This window comes from Mastigoproctus giganteus, chromosome 3 (genome assembly GCF_048544385.1).
Source record: "Mastigoproctus giganteus isolate SK-2022 chromosome 3, ASM4854438v1, whole genome shotgun sequence".
In the NCBI taxonomy this organism is placed as follows: Eukaryota; Metazoa; Arthropoda; class Arachnida; order Uropygi; family Thelyphonidae; genus Mastigoproctus; species Mastigoproctus giganteus.
In genome coordinates, this window is record NC_143577.1 from 70,049,598 (window position 1) to 70,073,677 (window position 24,080).

The following is a 24,080-nucleotide window of genomic DNA, read 5'->3' on the forward strand; positions in this document are numbered from 1 at the left end:
TGCATGGTTTTGTATGGCTACTGAAATGCTGTGTCCTTTCTTTGTTCATTGAGGCCATGTGGTTCCAGATAATGTCATCCTGGTGGAAAGAATTGTTTTATACTATTTTTTTGGAAATTAAAAAAAAAAAAAAAAAAATGGCAGTACCCCAGTACACTTTTTGACTAGAGGGTTTCCAAAAATAAACATTATGAATGACAGCAGTAACAGAATAATATTCAAAAGAGTTCAAAAATAAAATTACTTTAAAAAGTCTTTCCTATCATAAGGACTTTTTAAACAACAGGGCTAATACTTGTTCTGAACTACTGGGTTAATAGTTCACTAATGATCACTGAACACACACTGATGATCTCCATCTTATTATTCACAAAGTCATCGAAATTTATAATTCTGGATATCTTAGGAATAAGTTTAGGCACTAATGGGGAGTGCAATCTTGGTATTCTGAAAGCAAAAAAGTCCCAAAACACAAAGAAATTTAAATCTTTGAAAATGTTTGGTGAGATGGGCAATACTTATTTTATAGCAGGTTGTTTTAAGTAGTACCACGTTTCTATTAGAATATAACAGATGTCTATATAGAATGCAAGAGACTTTTTAAAGTTGATCCACTCCAAAAAAAGTAATTCTGTGGTTACAATTTGTTGAATAACAGATTTGCTTGCTGATGACCAAAATGATAGAAGCCTAAACTTAAGGATTAATAAAAAATATAAATACCTCATAATAGTGGATGGTAAATTAAAACAGATCAATCTTATGCAACCAAACCTGAACATTCACTGTGTATGTTCAGGTTTAACCTGAACGTACATTGTGTTTAAATGATGGCTAAGAATTTTACAAACTATAGGAAGTAAAAAAGCATTATTACTGATTTAATATCAACATTATTGCCAATGCTTGCTAAGTGAAATTTGATATACTTTGATTTAGCACAATTAACAGTGAAACCAAAAAAACAAAAGATAATTCAGGAATTTGTCACCTGGTTTATTCACTTCCAATAAACAGAGAGGACATCAAAAATTCTGTGCCACAGAAAATACATCATCTGCATAAGAAAAAAATGTGAATGGACTTAGAAAAAAGCATACAAAATCACAGAAAAGGCAGATAATGAAGTTTGTGACAAACCCATACTAGTTGACCTAATAGCATCATCAAAAAAGTTGGAAAGTACTGGAGTACAGAAACAAATTATTGTTTCTGTCTGTTATTATTAGTAGTAATAATACTAGCAAATGATGCAAGGAAACAATCTTATATAGATATATAATCTTATATTCCAAAAATAATCTTATATAAACAAAAAAGACCCATTACCCACCTCATATGTCCATACCATCTAATATGTTTAATTCTTCCTTAAATTTAATTTATTCCAACTACCCACTTTCACAACACCACATAGTAGTCTGTTCCAACAATCAATTACCCTCTAGCTAAAAACAAATTTTGCATACCTATCCTGCTTTTGTATGTCTGAGAAAGCATTAGAATACCATCATTAAGTTTACTCAATCCATTTAAAGCTTTAAACACTTCAATCGGGTTCCTAAAAACATCTAGTTTCCAAGCAGTGCAATTTGCAGAATCAAAATCATTTGTGGTAAGAGTACTCTGTGTTTTTGACTAATCTGTTTTATTTTTTTAATTTCTATACCCATTCTAAGAGATCCTTATCTTTCTGAAAATGAGACTTCCAGACTTGTAGGCAGTACTCCAGATGTAGCTTAACCATTGCCCTGTAAAATGGGATAATCACCTTGTTCTTACTGGTAAAGTTACTGTATATCATGGACAGAACCCTATGATCTGTTGTAGCATCCCATTTGCACTGCTCAGAGAATTTCATGTTAAACTGTACAATTACAAACTATGTGGTAAGTGAAATGTACCAACCATGTGGTACTACACTTAGAGTGGTAGAAAATGAAAAAAGACTTGAGCTAATTGTGCAGTCAGATATGAAATTTTATGAGCAGTGCAGACAGGCTGCCAGAGCAAGTCATGGAGTATTGACAATGATATATAGGAATTTTGCTAGTAGAAAAAAGGAGGTGATTATCCCTTTGTATAAAGCAATGGTCAGGTCACACCTTGAGTACTGCATACAGGTCTTGGAAGCCTCATTTTAGGAAGGATGTAGAGTTGCTTGAGCGAGTACAGAGAAGGGCAACAAGATTAGTGAGGGGAACGAAAGGGTGTCCTTACCAAGAAAGGCTTAAGTTCTGCAAACTGCAGTGTCTGGAGACTAGGCACCTGCAAGGTGGTCTGATTGAGGTGTATAAAGCCTTGAATGGGCTGAGATGGGATTCTTCTCTGATAGGACTCAATTCTGATGGGATTTTTCCTCTTGCTCAGATTACGAACCTGAGAAGGCATAAATTCAAATTGGAGAAAGACAGCTATAGAATAAATGTGCGAAAATTTGCGTTTAGCCAGCGGGTAGTTGACTGCTGGAACAAACTTCCATCTGTCATTGTGGAAGTTGATAGCTTAAATAAATTCAAGGAGGAAATGGACAAATGTTTAGGGGGGAATGGATGTGTGAAATGGATTTTTTTGTTTTTTGGGCTGCTGCTACATAAGCTTGCTTTCTTGCATCACATGCCTCAATTACTACTATTACCACTAGGTCTCTTTAATTCCCAACATGATTTGTATGTTATTCTGAGATTACTGCTGAGATTTTACCTCAACTGCCACTTCTTATCCCAACTGCCTAATTTATCTAGGTCTTGCTGCAGTATTATGCCTTGATTTCTATCATTAATCATCCTGTTAACCTTAGTAACATCTGGTATACCATGCTAAAGCAAACTTAGCTTGACATACCTTCATCAATATCGTTGATAATTACTGTAAACAGTAAGGGGCTCAGCACTAAACCTTAAGAGACTCCACTAACATTACTCCAAGAAGGGCAGTCCTCATTTATAACCACTGTCTTCTGCCACCCAGTCATTACTTTATCCATAGCAGTAACTTACTGCTAATGCCACACTGCTGCAATTTGTACGGCAGTCCTTTGTGTGGAACAGTCTCAAAAGGTTGACTGAAAATTAAATATATGTCAAGATTGTTTGAATCCAGTTCCATTGTTATTACATCATAGTAGCTAATCAGACTGGCCATACAGGACCTCCCCCCAAACCCCTTAACAAATTCATGTTGTGATTTCCATACAATTCCATTCCTGTTCCAGGAATAATATCACTTCCCTGTTCTTACTGGCAAAGTTCCTGTAATAATTAACAGAAGCCCATAAGCTGTTCTAACAGCCTGTCTGCACTGTTCAGAGAACATCATGTCAGACTGAACAATTACCCCAATATCTCATTTGTTGATTTGGTTTTTTTTTTTTGGAGCATTAGCAACTAAGGCCATATTGCTCCGGGATATGCGGTGGTCATTCCCTGACCTTTCTGCATTCTCCGTATTTGGTGGTGACGGGCTCGAACCCCAGTCTAATCAAGAAGCGTGTGCTACGCACTGCTGCTCCTTTCCACCTGGCTATGGAGGCGCCCAATATCTCATTTGTTCTCCATCATCAACTTGGGTGTCGCAAAACCTAACTGGCATATTTTTCTCAGATTACTGCTGCCCACATGCAGTACCTTGCATTTACCAATGTTAAATCTCATTTGCAACTACTCAGTCTGACCACCTAATTTATCTAGGTCCTGCTGCAGTAGAATGATTCCTCATTAACCACCCTACCAACCTTTGTTTCACTGAAAACTTAGACAATACACTTGATATGACTTCATCAATATCATTATAAATATTGTAAATTGTAAGAGGCACCCCGAGGATCTCCACTAATAACATCAGTCCAAGAAGAGCAGTACCTGTTTATAAGCACTCTGTCTTCTATCACTCAGCCATCCTTTTATCCCTAATGCCACATTGCTCCAATTTGTAAAGTAGTTTTTCTTGTGAACAACATCGAAACCTTTACTGAAATCTATGTAAAAATTACTGTCTGCATCCAGTAGAGTAGCTAATCAGATTGATCATAGAAGATCCCCACACAATATAACAAAGTAATGCTGTGATTTCCATAAAATTCCATTCCTGTTAATGATTCAAGCAATGCTTCTTTAACCACTGATACTATTATTTTCCCTGGAACAGAAGTCAATTTTACAGGTGTATAATTGCTTATATCACTCTTTGATCCCCCTTTGTGAATAAGAGACACATTTGCACACCTCCAATCTATGAGCATCACCCCTGAATCCAAAGGTGCACTCACAATTATGGCCAAGAGTTTGCTTATCTCCTTTGCTGCTTACTTTAATATAACTGGACCCATCCTATCCAGCCACATGTACCTTATTTACTTTTAGCTTTAGCAATTTCTCTTCTATGTTCTTCTCAGTTATAACAAAATCATATAGTTTTTTGTTTTTTTTTTTTCTTCTTTGTTAGAGCATTGGCTTCTGTGGCCATAATGCACCTCCAAAGGTTTTTGCAGTACTCTGATCCAAGCCCTAGGTGGGATTCGAACCCGCGACCTTTGAGTTGCCAGGCAGGCACTTTACCCGCCCGGCTAGCCCAGTCGGCAAATCATATAGCTTCCAGTTATAATTTGATGTACTTCTGGTATTCCTGTCATTCCTAAAACTTCTTCATGTGTGAATACAGATGCAAAATATTTATTTAGTTTGCCAGCAACCTGGACAGGATCATCAATAGATTAGCCATTCTAGCTAGTGGGCCAATATGTTCATTCCTTTACTTCTATTGTTAACATAAGCAAGGAATTCTATGCTACTTTTGTTTACATTCTTAGCTAAGGCTTCTCATAATGTGCTTTAGCTCACTTTACCCCCTTAGTGACCTGATTGCAAACTAGTTTGCACTTGCTATGGGATTCCATATCTCCTGCTAATTTATAATCATCCTATGAATTTTTCTTTTCTGACACTAGTCTCATCAGTTCAGCTGATATCCCTTTATGTCTATGCCTTGAAAAGTATTTTTTAATTGGTATTAAAAGCCCAGTAGCTTCTATGGCCATTTCCCTAATGTTTCCCTGTTTAGAATTTGCTGTTGGTAACATTTGTTGGTACCATTACATAGAATTCAGAACTGCCTGAGACCACTGTTATCATCTTTGGCAGCTTCTATGGTTCCTTCCATACATGCCTCCCATTCAGAATTTGTGGTTGGAAACATCATTAGCCAAATTATACACCAAAGCATAATCCCTTCCTTGACAGCAGTTATATCTTTAAGTATATACCACAAATGCATTATGTTCAGTGCCACTTAGTAGTTCATTTATCTGGATTTTCTTAATTCATGATGAGTTACTGCAAATAGTCAGATTATTGCTTTCTCTTGTTGTCTCTCTAACATACTGATGTAGAAAACAGTCATACAATCAATCCAGAAAAATTCTGATACTGTGTGAGTGACCAACTTAAAAGTTTCAGTAAGTATCTGAAAAGTTGAAGTTCCCCATTATAAGACATTCTGATCTACTGGCCCACTCTACATGTCCGTGCAGCTGATCATTATACTCATCACAGTTCTTTTGCCAAGAGCACACTCTTATTGTCATTTTAATTTTCCTTGTGTTTATGTCACACCAAACTGACACAACACTGCACCAGCCACCCACATCATCTAGGTGCACTTTCTTAGATTCTACCTACTTCTTAATCAGTCATTTTTCCATGCCCCTCCTGTCCTGTCTGTATACATTGTACTTACCATATTCAAATTCTGTATTGCTTGTCTGAGTTGCACCATGTGTTTAATATCTCTACTATGTCTTCACTTGTTGCCTTAACTAGTCTTCCTTCAAATTCATCAAATTTCTTTACTATAATTCTAGCATTAGTGTATAAGCATGTACTGTATATATGTACCTGTTTTTGCCTTTAGTAACCCTAAAGCAACCCATGCATTAACTGTCACATGATGATACCCAGCAGCCTTGTCATCTCTTACACCTTGCTTTTCAGGCTGCTGTATGTCCCAACAGAAGCAGTGCAAGAATTACTTTTGCCTCTACTGCAACTGCTGCTAATCTATTAGCCTGTCCACCCTCCAAGGCTAGCAGTTTTCTGCTCCTATCTAACGTTGTTTGACACCATCAGAAACATTCTTGCACCTATTTAAGGATATTCAATCCCTGTAAAAACAATCTCTCCTGTTAGCACAGGTCATGCTGAGAAAATGTGAGACCTGCACAGTCTCTCCACAATTAAACTGATATCTCTCCAGGGTCAAAATGATGGCCAACTACTGGATAATGCACCTGGATGTCCAATTAACTTGGAGGATCTATATGGTAATGTTCTAGTTATGTTTTTAGCACCAAAAAATGTTTCAATTATATCCAATTAACTAAGGTCTCTAAAGAGGAATTTTTTTTGGTAATTTAAAGGATTTAAACACCAAAAAAAAAAAAAAAAAAAAAAAACACCATTTGCTCCTTGCAAACAATTGTCAGTGAAATACAAATTCATCCATATGATAAAATAAATGTCACACCACTAGATCAATGCTTAAGGTATATTATCATGCAATAATATACCTTAAGCATCATCTGAAACACTTGCATGTCATGTTAGCAATCAAGTGATCACTCTGAATGAAAAACCATCCTTTGTGAGAACACTTTTCTGATTATTATTAGAATTCTTTATTGCTGAATTTGTACATAAATATGATGTGAGATGTGAGAACAAACAAAGGCAGATTTGGAATTGTAATCACCAAACTAATTTCACCTGTTTTTTCAATGAAACAATGGGGAAGTTTGGTAATGAGGGCTAATGAGTTATCAGATTAGCACTAAAGGAAACCGGTGTGAACATGACTGGCTATACTGTTTTTAGCCACAAAAGGATTTTATATTAGTGGGTGTACCATCAGCATTATATATGTCTATAACCTGATTTCAATGTTCAGTCTCTTTCTAAATAATCTTTTACTAAAAGTAAAGATTATTTAGAAAGTATTATTTAAATACTAATTAATCTTTTTTAATAAATCCAAGTTTAAAAATAATGAAGTGATATACTTACATTATTATCTGTAATATACTCAGCAGTTAGATACAAGAAAAGTTGCTTAACATTCCAATTAAACAGATGACTAAGATGTTCTGGAATCAAGGAAACTGAAAGCACTAAACTGCATGCACATATACACTGATGAGCTAAAACAAAATGGCTGGGTCGTTATGACCAGCGAGTCGTTATGCAAATCAAAGTAACTGCAGGTGAACTACAGCGCATGCGCGGGTTGGGACATGGTATAAAAAACACTTGATACCAAGCTCTGTTAATCAGCGTTACTCTTGTTCTTCAGATGGGAAAGGCAGCGGACTTAAGCAACTCTGACAAAGGCCAAATTGTAATGGCCAGAAGACTGGGTCAGAGCATATCTGAAATGGCACGGCTGGTGGAATGCTCATGGCCATGGTTGGTACCTACCGAAAGTGGTCTGAGGAGGGGGAACCCACGAACTGCCAGCAAGGTGTTGGACAACCACGGCTCATCGATGCTCGAGGTGAGCGAAGGCTCTCCCGGATGATATGTGGCAACAGAAGGGCGACTGTGGTGCAACTCGCAGGTAACTGGAATGCTGTACATTGAACAGTACACTGAACCCTGCTGAAAAATGGGGCTACATAGCTGCAGGCCACTCCGAGTGCCCATGCTAACCACGGTTCACCGGTGGCAGTGCCTACAATGGGCACACGAGCATCGAAACTGGACCTTGAGTGACTGGAAGAAGGTTGTCTGGTCCGATGAATCATGTTTCCTGTTGCACCATGTGTAACAGGAAATGATGGCTGGGTACATGTGCGTCATTTACCTGGGGAAGTGATGGTGCCCGGATGCACCGTGGGATGAAACCAAGCCGGTGGCGGCAGTGTCATGTTTTGGGCGATGTTCTGCTGTGATACCCTGGGTCCAGTCATCCATGTGCCGGGAACTCTGATGTCTACAGCCTACCTAAACATCATTGCCGACCAGGTACACCCTTTCGTGGAAATGGTCTTCCCCTCTGGTGGTGCAGTCTTTCAGCAGGATAATGCGCCATGCCACAATACCTAGATTGTTTGAGAGTGGTTCGCGGAACACGAGGAAGATTTCCAGGTATTATTACCCTTGCCTCCAAATTCCCCAGACATCAATCCCATCGAGATCTGTGGTTTGTGTTGGCGCAGATCAGAGTTGCTCCGATCTGCACGTCTCAACCACGGACCTTATAGGAGTTAAAGGATTTGCTGGTTATGTGTTGGTACCAGATACCACAAAATACATTTAGAAATTCTGTAGCACCCATTCCTCGCTGGGTATGAGCTGTTTTGGCTACACGTGGAGGACCAACATCATATTAGGTAGGTGGTCATAATGTTTTGGCTCATCGGTGTGTGTGTGTGTGTGTGTGTGTGTGTGTGTGTGTGTGTGTGTGTGTGTGTGTGTGTGTGTGTGTGTGTGTGTGTGTGTATATATATAAACTATTTTACACTATTCATTCTAAAAACCTCCACTGCAATCCACTCTTGATATTAAATAACCCTATTTGTTCCTTAAACACAGGTAAGTCTGGTACTGGGATAGCATACATGGTCAGTAGTATACAACAATGCACATTCAAATTTATACACTGCTACAAAAAGACATCTGGTTTGTTGTTTGCTGAGCACCTATTATTGGAGTATTAAAAGAAATTTTAACTGTTCTAAAGATATGTGTATTTCAAATAGTATAATGATAGTAGTCAAACAGTAGTGAAATAATAATAAGAAAGTAATGCACATTTAAGATGAGATGTACTTTAATAAGTGGAGAGAGAAAAAGTCAAATATACAAAGTGTTATTCACTTCATACACAGCAACAAATTAATAAAATAAATATTTACACATTGATTTGATCATCAAGACCTGCATATCAATGCCTTATTTGCTGGCACTGTGTGAGTGGCATGTATGCAGAGCTGACTAGTGCTGAACTTAACTGCGTCAGAGAAGAAGCTTTTGGGTGTGTTAGGTGCAAAGAGAGTGAGGAAATTTAATGTTTTGATGGATGAATCTGAGTGCTTAATGAAATTATTGCTCACAAAGGAATTAAACTAGGAAATTCAAGTGCCTGACTGCTCAAAGAGCCTAAATGTATGCATCAGGCTGCATAACAGGATCATCAAGAACAGAAGGCATTGATCCAACAGAAAGTAATTACTGGTAACTCAGGAAAATATATTATGTAATAAGGATAGGTGGAAGAGAAGTAGGTATGTCCGCCAGGAACAAAAGATGGGCATACAATTAAATAATTATCTTTTAAGGGCATAAAAGGCACTAAAGACGTTAAGCGCATGTAATATCGAGAAAGGTGAAAAGTGGGTACAAATTTGAAAGTTTTTGGAATTTTGTATATATTAGTGGAAAATGATGACAGGAAACAAGCTGATATAGTATCAAAAAAAATTGCCCACTCTGTGTGCCCATTCTTTCTAATAATTTGTCCAATCCTCCTTTATTCAAACTACCCACTTCCACACACCAAGCGGAAGTTTTTTCAAACAATCAATTACTCTCTGGTTGAAGACAAATTTCCACAGATCTTGCAACCATTCCCTTTCAACTTTCACCCATTTGTGGCTTTCTATATTTCGAGGGTTTAGGGTCAAACAACATTAACTACAAAATTGCATCTTCTTTTTGCGATAACTTTAGTTTTACTTTATACAAATAAATGCTTATCATGTCATAGAACTGTATCTCTCTAGTACTTTACATGTTAGCTTATGCTGTAAGTACATTTCTGGTAAACGAAGAAAATGTCAAATGACTTTTTTTTTGGTTAATTACAAAAACATCAACTACAAAATGATTTTGTAGTTAATGTTGTTTGACACTAAACCCTCAATTTGAGGTATATTTTAAGTGCTGCATTAAAGAAGCAGTTCCTTTAAGATCTGTCTGAAAATAAATAATTGTTGCAAAGTCAGTCAGGAATTCGTAGCTAAAAGCAAACTTTTGGGCTGAGCCATAAACCAGAACAAACCTAAATTATGTCAAAAGGTTATTTCATGTAAATAAACTAAACTAAACATAACAAAGAACATATAAAACTGTGTACCCAGTCTTTACAGGGTACAGTTTATGACAAACAAAAACCAAGCATTACAAAATATAATGCAGAATTCAATCAGTATGCTGATATCATTGTTAATATCGTGTACCTTTACTTTTACAGTATCCATTTATTGATAGCTTAAAAATGACTGTGTGTTTTTATGTGCCATGGCACATCACTTGGATGCTATTTGATCTGTATATATGCATAAATCAACACAACACGTGTTAAATTTATGTTCTTGTGTGTGATCCAAGAAAGAGATCAGAATTCAGTTACTCAACCAATTTAAAGCCTCAAACACCAATCAAACTTTCACACAGATGCCTAGTTTCCGAAACCAAGTCTTTCTGTAAGAATACCTTTTTGTGCCTAATTAACATTATTGCTCTTCTCTGCACCAATTCCAACTGATCTGCAGCTTCTTAAAATTACACTTCAAAGCCTGTATGCAGTATTAGAGGTGTGGCCAACTATTTGCCTTATACAGTGGGATAATCTCCTTTGTCCTCGGCTGGCAAAGATCCTGTACCTTAACGAGAGAACCCCATAGCAACTGGGTCCCTATTGGTCAGAGAACTTCATGTCAGTTGTTCTGGATGCATAAGCAACTAAGAACATATTGTGCCAATGTAACAAGTATGTGTACTTGTGGGCCAATTTGCATGTTGTGTGGGCTGAAAAATCCAGAATACATCACAGGTAAAACCCTACTTCCTCTACTGAGATCGGTTAACTACAGCCTCACATGAAGAGGCCTTTAGAAATTCCTCCAGTCATCAACAGTTATTGAACCCAGACCTTTCCAAATGAGTGCCAGGTAATTAAACCACTATGCTGTCATACTGGACTCATATCAGTTTTCATTCCTGAGTTTGGTGCTACACAAATGGTATGTTATTTTGAGATAGTGAAACCCAAATGAAGTACCTTGCATTTTTTAATATTAAACCTCGATCACTATTTTTCAGCCTATCTGCCTAACCTAATCGTCTTGTCGATATATCACACCCTGATTACTGTCATTAACCATCTTGCCTACTCATCAATAATGCTTCTCTATGTTATGTTTTTTAGTCAAAAATCTGGAGACACCGTTGTCCCACCAGTGATGGTAAAAGTGCTTAGACATAAGCACTTTAGAAAAGACTACATTCCTCCATGTAGTGAACCTAAAGTAACTAATATAGCTTGTAACTGGATAACCTCATCCATTATCCATTAAAAAAACTAAGGGCACTATTGTGACTGGTTTCAGAACTATTTGGTTATAACATTGACATCTGAAGGATCCTTAGTAAAGGTAAAATGTGGAATAATTTAATCTGTCAAAACATCTGGCATTTTATCCCTAACAAATGTGATCCATTTAGTACCTCAAACCCAATTCCAAATCCTTGCCACATGCATAGCCAAGATCAATCCATGTAATGGAGTTTTATATTAGTATTAGCTATATGGTGCAAAGCTTTAACTTTAACTGTAAATATTTTGCGATTTTTTATTTTATAATTAACTTTCTTTTGAGTTGATTATCATCTACAAGAACTTATACATATACATACATATATATATATATATATTTTTTTTTTTTTGGCTGATGCTGTATAAGCTTGCTTCCTTGCATTACTTCTCAATATTTTTGAAAAGTGTTGAAAAATCATGTAACAGATGAAAAGCATGACAAGGGCAAAGCAGATTCCTTTTCTATTTATTCACTCTTTTATTTCTCTTTCTCTCCATTACTTTCATCACTAAACTAATATTCATCATGGTTGTTTGGTCTTTCTGATTATCAATGGCCCTAGCCCTTGAACCCTTTTCCTCATTTTTTTTTCTCTTCCTTTTCTTACATTTTTTTCACTTTTCGTATTTGCTTATTCCTCCTTTATTTATATATATATATAGGGCTTTTTTTGTGACAGTACGGTGTACCGGCACCTTTTTTACAGCATGCCAGCCATGCCAGCTGCTTCCATCTATTAAGGAGATCACGTGACAATGGGCGGAGTCAGCACCCATCAATCACGGCCGTATCGCTAGCAGTCTGGAAGGGGTACCTGTTTCTGAATCTCGACCAAAACTTCATTATGAAATTATTTTTACTTATTTTTTTACTTGGTACTTACCGTATTTTTACATTTTACTTATTATTTTTTATTTATTAAATAAGACTCACCTTTTGACTTATTTTTAATATACTTGTATAATAAATTTATGCTTAATAAAATGTGTGTTAATAAAATTAATGGTCGAGATTCAGTATCGGATATAGCGTACCAACTGCTAGCAATATGGCCATGATTGACGGGTGCTGACTCTGCCCAGTGTCACGTGATCCTTAACAGACGGAAGCAGCTGGCATGGCTGACACCCACTGCATGCCAGCCATGTCACCTGTGCTGGCACAGAATTTTTCTTGATAGCAAAGAACGAGTACCGGCACATTTTTTTATAAAAAAAGCACTGTGTATATATATATATATATATATATATATATATAAATAAGAACATAGGATACACGTATATATTAAGGACATGGGATGTACAGATATAAATTAAAGTGGGGGTCTGTTTCATTTTGAACACACTATTTTATAAAATGCTATTTAAATTTAATCTGAGATATATCTTTTAGGTAAGGATATCAGTATTCAGATCAAAGGTAACAAATCCAAGGTCATTCTTTTCTCGAGATGCACTATAGTCTGGGACATTTTTCCTATTAAAAAAAAATAAGGTACAAATTTTAAACATAGTACACAGACACCTCACATTAACACTTTTAGTACATATATTTGCAGTACACTAAATATACTCACTATACTGTATATATACATTACCCTTTTAGAGAGGAGGAAAGAGCTATGGGAGGGAAAAAAAGAGCCTTTGTTCTTGTAGTATGTTAGACTGGGTGTTGTATTATTCTTACTTACTTATTAGTTACTTCGTTCGGGCTTCTCTGGACAACACATCTGTGTGGCGGGACGTTTTCCTTCCTTAATCATTTGTTCAATCATATACCCAGTATACTCATGTGACTGTCTAGTGGTTTTTCATATTAGGACAATGGTCTCGGCCCCCGGTAATCCTATTCAACGGAAGGAATAGGAAACTGCAGCTTCGACCAGGGCGTTGTGTCAATACTCAAACTCTTTCCAATTCTAGGCAGAAATTCGAGTATCCGCAATAAGAGTTCTATATATAATCATTCGTGTGAATGGAGAATAGGCTTGAAGCATATGTTTAAAACAAAACATAGTTTAATACAATCTACTATAGAATTGATACATATATAATAACTACCGCCTTAGTGGTAATGACAGGAAAATCCTAATTAATCTGGTTACAATAATTCAAACTGATTAAGAGTTCCTAGCATTATTGATGTTTTGAAGACTAATGGGTTCTTCTCATGGGTGTTCTTCATGTGGATACTTCATCTCAGGCACGAACTGACATATGACATGAAAATACGATGGGTGTCAATACTAAAATACTGCGCTATTTAGGATAGCACTCTTAAGATACAACATTTTACCTATCGTTAATTTGTGATAGATGACAATCTAATTGATGCACTATTTAAGATAGCAGTATTAGGATATTCTATATTTAACAATACTAGTATTACAAATCATATTCAATGAGGAGTAAAGTTTATGCATACTGTAGGGAGTAATTAGAACTTAACGAAGTTAAGCCGACTCCATCCGCTATTTACGGGGCTCGAGGTCGGTCTCTCCATTGTATTTCTACCTTACTCTGTCTTCTCACCTAGGCTTCCTTGCTTAGCTTTTCTACTCCCAAGCTGCTTGTTCTGCCTTTGTCTTCCTGTTCTCCAACTCTCCGTCGGTTTCTCGTCCTCCTGGTATTATGCACCTTATCGCGTGAACTTTCGCCACCCCCTCGGAGCCCGATCGAGGGTGGGGGCACCTTATTCTCACGCCAACACGACCGATAAGCTCACCAGTATTTGCTAGAGAGCGAAAGCTCATATTTTTCCTGGACTGGTAAACTACCTTCACCCTAACGACTGCTTATCTCGCGTAGCGACAACAGTAAACAGGGGGGGGGGTTGTACAATATTCAGTCGTGTGAAGCCTCGGCCTTTCTGAATTTTGGACTCTTATCGCTAACGCGAGCTGGTAGTCAAGTTTTGTCCTGTGTGTTTCTTAGTAATGTTTTCATTGGAATACACAAGGAAACAAAAACACCTCTTTTAGCATAAGGGATACAGTAAAAAGGGGGGGTACGGAAAGTAAAATGTAAAATGAATGCATTTTACAAGTAACAAATCAGCAGTTTAAAACATTACACATAATGCCACTTTTCTAATGCATCCTTTTCTATTCTTCTGTAAATCAAAGCATATTAAGCTAGAATTTATGAGACTACTTTGACTTTAGCCAGTGGGCAGTTGGTTTGTGGAATAGACTTCCATCACTTGTTGTTGAAGTTGATAGCCTAAACAAATTTAAGGCTCAGCTGGACAGGTATTTCGAACGAATGGAGGGGTGAAATGGGAGTAGTGGTTGTGTTTTTTTTTTTTGGCTGATGCTGAATAAGCTTGCTTTCTTGCATCATATGCCTCTACTAATGCTAATGTTAACTGCTTTGTTATGCATTTTAATTGATGGTTCTGGGAGCTAAATGATTTTGTAATAACGGAGAGCACAAGTGGAGGAGAAATTGAAGATAAACATAAGAAAGGCACCCAGGGAGGATGGGATCTATCCAGTTATATTAAAGGAGGCAGCAAAGGAAGCAAGCAAACCCTTAACCATAATTATGAGAGCTTCCTTGGACTCAGGGGAGGTAATGGACTCGAGATGTGCAAATATGACCCCAATTCACAAAGGAGGATCAAAGGGCGACACAAGTAATTACAGACCTGTTAGTTTAACTTCTGTTCCAGGAAAATTAATGGAGGCACTGGTTAAGGAAGCACTGCAGGATCATCTAGACAAGACTTCGGTTATAGCTCAGACAGCATGGTTTTGTTAATGGGAAGTCTTGTCTTACCAATCTGATTGGATACTATGATGTGGTCACAAAGGAATGGATGCAGGGAATAATTTGGATATCATATATTTGGATCTTAGAAAGGCTTTTGATACCGTTGCACATGGAAGACTGCTGCACACATTAGAGAAGTGTAGCATTGGAGGCAAACTGCTGCTATGGATAAAGGGTTGGATGAGTGGGAGAAGACAGAATGGTAATCAATGGACACTGCTCTTCGTGGACTAGTGGAGTCCTTCAGGGTTCAGTGTTGGGTCCATTGTTGTTTTCTGTACAGTCTGTCCTCGTATAGCACGATAGTTGCGTTCCTAGAAACCCTCGTGCAATGCAAAATCGTGCAATATAAACAACAGGCCCTATGGGAAACATAGGGTTAGGTGCCGACCACCCAAGATTGAACACACATTTGGAACCAAAACATTACCAAACACAATAAATAATCGGGTAATTTTAATCGTTATAAAATACTTACGTATTTTATAACGATTAAAATACGTAATAAAAATAATATTATATTATAATAAAGTATTTTTTAATACTAAAAAGTATTTTTTACGAATAAAATACGTATTTTATTCGTAAAAAATTTATTATATTAAATAAAATAGTCGTAATAAAATACTTACGTATTTTATAATACGTAAGTAAGTATAAATTATAATACGTAAGTCGTAATAAAATATTGCTAATGCTTTTGCTTCTATCGTAAGCAAACTTGCTTTTTGTTTGATTTTCCATCCAAACAGATGACAGCCGTTCCATCTCTTCCAATTCTTGTGTCTTAATCTAATGGATATTAATTACACTTTGAGTTGTTCCCGCTATGAAAGTTGTTTTTATTTTCGCTGCATTCTTTGTAATTCTCGGCGTTGCCTCATTTAGGTCTGTAGTACGTGCAATATCACATGGTCTTTAATTTCGCTCAAAGCGTTTCACAATTTCGTATTTTTTCTCTATGGACAGAAGAGGACTGGCCATAAGCCTTACGGGGGAAACCACGGTGGGCCGGAGGCCGGTGTGATTTTGGCCATAAACCGTAGTATGAGGCTACTATAAATTTTCCCGGGTAAGAATTTTTGACCCAGTCCGCCTCTGTTTATCGATATTGCTTTTTTTTTTCTCTCTGAATCTGCAGTGTCTTAGCCAGGACGCTTCTTTTCACACCTTTTAAGTATTTTACTCATTTTTAGGAATAAAGCACAATTACAAAACGAGGTGGCACGCTTGATACACATAAACAAAGCTGCGCGCGTGTAGCAACTGAATAAATAACACCGTAAAGACTGAGATACACTATTAATTAACACCTCACATTTTACTAAAGCACATTTCTGGAGGTTACTACCATAAAACAATAAAAACAATTTCCAGTTGCGTTTCTGCTAGTGGAATCTGTTATAAACTGGTAGTAAACTCCATCTAATTGCATTTGCGATTATACCGATAGCTGGAATTGTGTTGGTTTTTACGTTATTATGGTGAAATGTGTTTCCCCTTCACTGATATATATACATTTTCACATATATACATTTTCAGAATCTTCTTCATTCCTATCGTGTTGCGTTCAGTTGGGGTGATTCCGCGTTCGACTGCCATTTCTTGTAAACACAAAGGCGAATCGTGTATAAGCGAATTCGGTTCGTGTTATATAAGATAACGTTCCCCTATTTATAAATCGTGTATGATCAAATTCGTGTAATGCAAACACGTGTTATACGAGGACCGACTGTATTTATTAATGATATTGATGATGGTATATATCAGGCTTAATGTCCAAGTTTGCAGACGATATGAAGGTTGGCAGGATTGTTAATGACACTAATGACAGTACGCTGCTGCAACAGGATCTAGAAAAGTTGAGCAGATGGGCTGAGAAGTGGCAAATGAAATTTAACATTGATGTAAAGTACTGCATATGGGAAGCAGTAACCCCAGAGTAACGTATCAACTCTGGAACTACACTGACAGCAGTAGAGAATGAAAAGGACCTGGGGGTAATTGTGCAGGCAGATATGAAGTTTTCTGAGCAGTGCAGATGGTATGCAAGGTGTCTTTGTCAATGATATACAGGAATTTTTCTAGCAAGGATAAGGAGGTGATTATCCCCTTGTATAAGGCAATGGCCAGGCCACACCTTGTGTACTGTCTACAGGTCTGGAGGCTTCATTTCAGGAAGGATGTAGAGCTGCTGGAGCAAGTGCAGAGAAGAGTAACAAGATTAGTGAATGGAACAAAGGGGTGCTCTTACGAAGAAAGGCTTAAGTTATCAAATTACAGTGTCTGGAGACTAGGCACCTGCGAGGTGATCTGATTGAGGTGTATAAAGCCTTGAATGGTTTGAGTATGCTCAATGCTGATGGGATTCTTCTTCCTCTTGCTCAGAATAACCTGAGAGGGTCTAAATTCAAATTGAGGAAAAACAGTTATAGGATAGATGTGCGGAAGTTTGATTGCTGGAACAAACCATCTGTCGTAGAAGTTGATAGCTTAAATAGATTCAAGGCAGAACTAGACAAACATTTGGAGTGAGTGGATGGGTGAAATTAGAAGTTTTTTTTTTTTTTTTTTGGCTGATGCCATATAAGCTTGCTTTCTTGCATCATGTGTCTTTACTAATATTTTTAAAAATGGCAATGGATATTTTCATTATATTTGAATCTGTAATTTACAAAATATAACAAAAGAAATATACATGAATGAGGCATACATCAGAAAAGGGCCAAGTTTTGATAAAATATCACTAATTTAAATTGAACAAATTAACCCTAGATCAATTAATTCAGCATGAATTGTAGGTTAAATCATGCTCTTAAATGGGACACATGCATGGCACCTATTACACTTCATTTTTTTTTTTTTTTCTAAAAATTAGTTTTTGGCTTTCTTTTATTATACTGGAAATGGTCTTTTATGAATTATGATTTACATAACTGATCCTATTTCTCACTGCTTCAAATATCTTATGCTATATGCATTTTTTCACTTGTCTTCTATTATAGTCCACTTCTCTTAATTATAAAAGATTACAGATGTAAATGTAATGCACTAATTCATTTGAGGAATGAATTAGTGCATTGCATGTAATGCACTTGAGGAATTGGCAGATTAATGAATCATAGTTGGAGGAGAGTTATTTGTACATCCCAATTGTTATATATTCTGGCATATAGATAGATCTTTGAAACAGTAAAATATCATAAAATTTTAAGGCTGACTCATAATGCTGAATATAAGATTTTATTAATCTTATAAACAATTACATTTGAGTGTCATTGTAGATACCAGTGTAATTCAAATATTTATAATGAAAAATAAATGAGCTAATTGCCTTTATTTCTTGTAATGAATGAGGTTCTTCACAAGAAATAAAGGCAATGAGAACAAGCTATTTTGTTTTGTTTAAAATTGACCATAGAGCCACGTAACTTAAACCCAAATTACGTGGCACCCCTGGAATGTTGTTGCGGCACCCTAATGTGCTGTGGCACCCCGGTTGAAAACCACTGCTCATCATCTTCTTCTAACCCTGAAAGTTTTTTTAGTTTTTCTCCACTTCTCTTTTCTCCATCTTTGGAGTTTGTACTCAAACCTCCCATTATTTTGGGCAGGGGTGGCCAACGAGTCGATCGCGGTTTTAATTTCGGTCAATCACGACTAATTTTAAATATACTGTATGTATATAAAAAATAGATTAATCAAAATCTAAATGTTATTATTATTATGCCCCCCACTGCATACGCTTATTACAAATCAGTTGCACGTGACCACTTGTATGTGTGAAATTCTTATTTAGCTTACTTAATATTAATAACTGGACAGTACTTAAACGTTAATTTAATACCATTTGATTTAAAATAAATACTACAAAAAGAGTAAAACGTATCATTTTCATCAAGAATGGGAACTAGAATACTTTTTTTAATAATAAAAGAAAAATGTTGCTGTTTGATTTGCAATGCTTCCGTAGCTATACCCAAAAAAGGAAATTCAGAAAGGCACTCCATGGTAAATGCCAATCGGATTTTCCGCCTAATAGCGACCTTAGAAAAAATAAATTAAACAAACTTAAATCCAGATTATTCGAACAACAAAATTTCTTCATGACACCTAATTTGCAATTTAAAGCAGTAACTTTAATATCATTTAAAGTGAGTCATCTTCTTGCAAAAAAAATGCAAATCATTTTGTGATGGTCAATTCATCAAAGACGCATTTTTAGAGATAACAGATTCTCTTTTTGAAAAATTTAAGAACAAAAATGAAATTAAAAGTGCTCTTCAAGATCTGCAATTATCTCGAAACACTGTGATGCAGCGCATCGAAAAAAATGAGTAAAAATTTGAGTGAACAATTGCTAGCTGATATTACTAATTGTGCGTCCTTTTCTTTACAACTGGGTGAATCTACAGACGTCAGTGATACAGCTCAATTGCTCATTTTTATTCGTATGGTTTTCGATTATTCTGCCACTAGAGAAGAACTGCTGGGTATGGTTTTGTTAAAAGAAAGAACTAGAGGTCTTGATATATTTAAAGCATTCAAAAATTTTATTGAAAAAATAAATTACCACTATTTAAGGTCGTATCAATAACAATAGATGGAGCCAAAGCAATGGCAGGGCATCTTAACGGATTCATCGCATCCTTACCAAAAGGGTGATGAATTCTCAGATTTTTTGAGTTACCACTGTATCATCCACCACAAGTGTTAGCCATCATCATCAGCCATTTTCAATCCACTGCAGGATGAAGGCCTCTCCAGCAACTTTCCAGTTCCTTCTGTTTTGAGCACTGGCCATCCATTTACTACTCAAAAACTCATGAATTTCATCTATCCATCTCCGCCTTTGTCTTCCAGGTTTTCTTCTAGCTCCTCTTGGGTACCATTCTGTTATTTTCTTAGTCCATCTGTCATCATGTCTTCGAGCTATGTGTCCTGCCCAAGGCCATTTTAGTTCTTTAGTTTTGATAAGAATGTCCTTTACTTGAGTTTGCTGCCTAATCCATATGTTTCTCTTCTTATCTAACAGTCTGATTCCCAATATAATTCGTTCCATTCTTCGCTGTGTAGTTCTTAGCTTCTCTTCCATTCTTTTGGTGAGTGCCCAAGTTTCACTTCCATAAGTCATGGTGGGGAGTATACATTGATTCATTATTTTACGAAGACAAACTGGGATATTGCTCTTCAGTATGTGACTATATTTCCTGAATGCTATCCATCCAAAATTTATTCTTCTCTTGACTTCCAGCCATTTATCATTATTACAGCTAATAACTTGTCCCAGATAAGTATATGACTCCACCTTTTCAATTACTGCTCCTTCAATCATTATTTCCCTTTCCGTGGCATACTTGTTCATCATTACTTTTGTTTTAGCCATATTCATCTTTAGTCCAAAATCCTTACTAACTGTGCATAACTGATTAAGATTTTCCTCTAATTCTTTGGGATCGTGGCTTATGACCACAATGTCATCTGCAAATCGTAAATGGTTTAGGTACTCTCCGTTCACATTGACTCCTTTCTGCGACCAGTCTAATCTTCTGAAAGCTTCCTCAAGGGCAGCAGTAAACAGCTTCGGAGATATTGTGTCTCCTTGTCGAACTCCTTTCTCGATTTTAAATTTGCTACTGTCTTTGTCTAGTCTAATAAAGGATGTAGCACTCTCATATATTTTCTTCAAAATCATAATATATGGAGTATCTATGCCTTGTCTTTCCAGTGCCCGAAACATTGCCTTATGCTGTATGGAGTCAAATGCCTTTTCATAATCCACAAATGCCAGGCATAATGGTGTTTTATATTCATTTGCTTTCTCCATTAGCTGTGATATTACGTGAAGGTGATCCATAGTTGAGAATCCTGTCCTAAAGCCAGCTTGCTCTTTCGGTTGATTCTCATCAAGTATTCTTTCTAATCTGTTAGTAATGACCCTTGTGAACAACTTGTAGATATGGGATAACAAGCTAATTGGTCTATAATTGCCAATTTCTGATTTATCTCCTTTCTTATGCAGCAAAACTATGATTGCATTATTCCACTGCTTAGGCATCACACCTTTTCTAATGCACTTTGTGAAGAGCCTTGCCAGTTTTTGTGTTATGTCTCTTCCTCCCAATTTTAACAACTCTACAGTAACTTCATCTTCCCCCGGGGCTTTCCGATTCTTCATTTTCTTCAATACATGTTCTACCTCATCAGGAAGAATATCGGGTATGTCGTATGTGTTGCTACTTTGCAATCCACCTTCCCCACTGCTGGTATCATTCCCTCGCTCCTTGTATAATTCTCTATAGTAGTCTTCTGCTATTTGAATTATGCCTTCTCTACTGTTTATAAGTACACCATCGCTATTCTTCAGTTTCAGTATCATTTGTCTTTCTGTATTACTGCTCATGGCTGCTGATTTAAATCCTTTGTTTTCCCTTAATGCTTGTTCTACTTTTCTTGTGTTAAATCTTCTTATGTCCTCTCTGAGTCTCTTTCTAATGGCTTTGCATAACTCAGTATACTCAATTTTCTCCCTGTCAGTGTTTTTCTTGCTCTTCATTTGTCGTCTTTGGTTCATCATGACAAGTGTTTCTTAACTAATTTTTTCTTCTTTGGATTTCTGTTTCCCTATAGGTTTCTTGGGCTTTATCACTTTCAAAAAGTTGTAATATTCCTCATCGATATCTTGGTCTTGAGCAGTCTGCAGAAGCTCAAACCTGTTCTTAAGTTCCAGTACATACTGCTTTTTCTCCTCTTCTGTTATTTCAAAGACCTTAGTATTATTTACTCGAGTCAGTTTTTCCCTTTCTTTTATCTATATCAAGTGTGCATCTTACCATTCTATGATCACTTCCAACATTTACCTTATTCAGGACGGTAACATCAGTCACAATATATCTTCTGTTAGTGAGGATGAAGTCGATTTCATTAGTTGTTAATCCATTTGGACTCTTCCATGTCCACTTTCTGTTCACGCTTTTCTTGAAAAAAGTGTTCATTACTGACATTCCTTGAGATTCTGCAAATTCCACAAGTCTTTCACCTCTTTTATTTCTTTCACCAATTCCAAAATTTCCTATAGTTCCTCTTACTGCACTGTTTTGCCTTTTTCCAACCTTAGCATTGAAGTCCCCCATAATAATAGTGTAGTGGGTTTTCTGCTCATCTAGAAGACTCTCAATTTCAGTGTACATTTCTTCAACCTCTTCATCATCATGGCTCGATGTTGGTGCATAAATCATTATAATCTTTAGCTTGTACCTCTTAGAAATCTTGAGTATTAGTCTTGACACCCTTGGTGATGTACTTTTGAATTCCAAAATGTTGTTTTTAAAATCTTTATGGACCAGAAACCCAACTCCACCTTCACTCCTTTCACTGTTTCCATTGGTGTACAGCAGATTTCCACTTGATAAACTTATAAGTGATTCATTTCTTCTTCTTGTTTCAGCCAAACCAATGATATTCCAAGTGTTAGCCAGCAAGATTAAAATACTAAAAGTGTTACAGACATAGCTTTCAAATTCGTGAATTCCATCGGAGGACAATCTCTTCGAAGGAGACTTTTCAAAATGCAATTCCATGAAAAAGAACCAAATCTAATATTACACACAGATGTGAGGTGGCTGAGTTGGCGTAAGTTTCTACAGAGATTTCTAAATTTGTTGAATGAAATTAAAAAAATTGTTGATCAATGGGTACGAGAGCAACTACAAAATATGGAGTGGTTGTGTGATCTGGCTTTTTTTTTTTTTGGCAGATTTTACCAGTAAATTAAGTGATTTAAATATGGAATTACAAGGAAAAAATAAAAATGTGGGTGACATGATTAGTAGTATTTCTGCACATAAATATCAATTTTTGGCAATGGCTAAGGATCTCAAAGAAAAAAAATTCGATCATTTTGCAAATATGCAAGATCGTTTGCAAAAATATCCTGTTTTTGAATTTAATAGTGAGAAATATGTTTCTCAAATTGAGAAAGTTGTGTGGACGATTTTGAAACCAGATTCAGTGATTTTAAAACAATTGAAGACATTTTTCAATATATTTCTTATCCATTTAATGTCAATTTAGATACGAAACAAATTACAGAAAAAAAAAAAAAAAAAAAAATCGCTGAGATTTCTCATATGGAGAAAATATTCCTTGAAAACGAAATTATTATATTGCAAAATGATATCTTCCTAAAAGACAAATCAGAAAAAGACTTTTGGAAATATGTTTGCCGAGAAAAGTAACCAAATGTAAAAAAATGCAGTAAACTTTTAAATTACTGTTTTGGTTACATATATCTATGTGAATCGGCCTTTTCGTATTTGAAACAAACAAAGATGAAGAATCGCTCTACTCTTACTGACTTGCATACAGAAGACTTTACGGATGGCCTTATCACAGTGTATCTCCTTTTTGAAAGCTTGGAAGATCACATGAAAACACAAACTTCACATACATTAAAAATTTAAATACATATGAATTTAAAATAAGAATTCTGAATTGTATTGAATTTTAAAATTAATAAACATTTTTCAATATATGTTGATTAACTTTTTTAACCATGTGCAATTAAATTCTTGAGATGGTAGATCGCGGCACATTTTGAAGGAAAAAAGTAGACTGCATCACAAATTAAGTTGGCCACCCCTGATTTAGGGTGTTCTAGATCCACATGCTTTCAGAGATCAGAGAAATATATCAAATCACAAATTCCTCCAGTTTTGTGGATTCCCAAAAAATTTCCCCAATCTGGACTGGCGGGAAAGGGTGTTAGCATTAGCATTTAGCATTAGTAAGGGCACATGATGCAAAAAAGCAAGCTTATATAGCATCGGCCAAAAAAAAAAAAAAAACACACCCCCTTCTCAATTTCACCCATTCACTCGGTCCAAATGTTTGTCTAGTTCTGCCTTGAATCTATTTAAGCTATCAACTTCTACGACAGA

General features: G+C 36.3%; 1 protein-coding gene across 2 annotated transcripts in view; it reads right to left on the bottom strand.

Moving 5' to 3' along the window:
* The window catches only part of Spase22-23 (Signal peptidase complex subunit Spase22-23), an 85,673-nt gene that overhangs the window by 49,282 nt on the left and 12,311 nt on the right, over positions 1-24,080 (bottom strand). The window contains exons 2-3 of one of the 2 annotated variants that reach the window (XM_090369321.1): positions 12,769-12,844; positions 7,056-7,130 (exon numbers count right to left, since the gene is read on the bottom strand). In XM_090369321.1, coding sequence (XP_090225447.1) covers positions 7,056-7,130; positions 12,769-12,844 — 151 coding nt within the window. Of the gene's footprint in view, positions 1-7,055; positions 7,133-12,768; positions 12,845-24,080 lie in introns of both variants that reach the window. The other variant, XM_090369322.1, reaches the window with a different exon arrangement.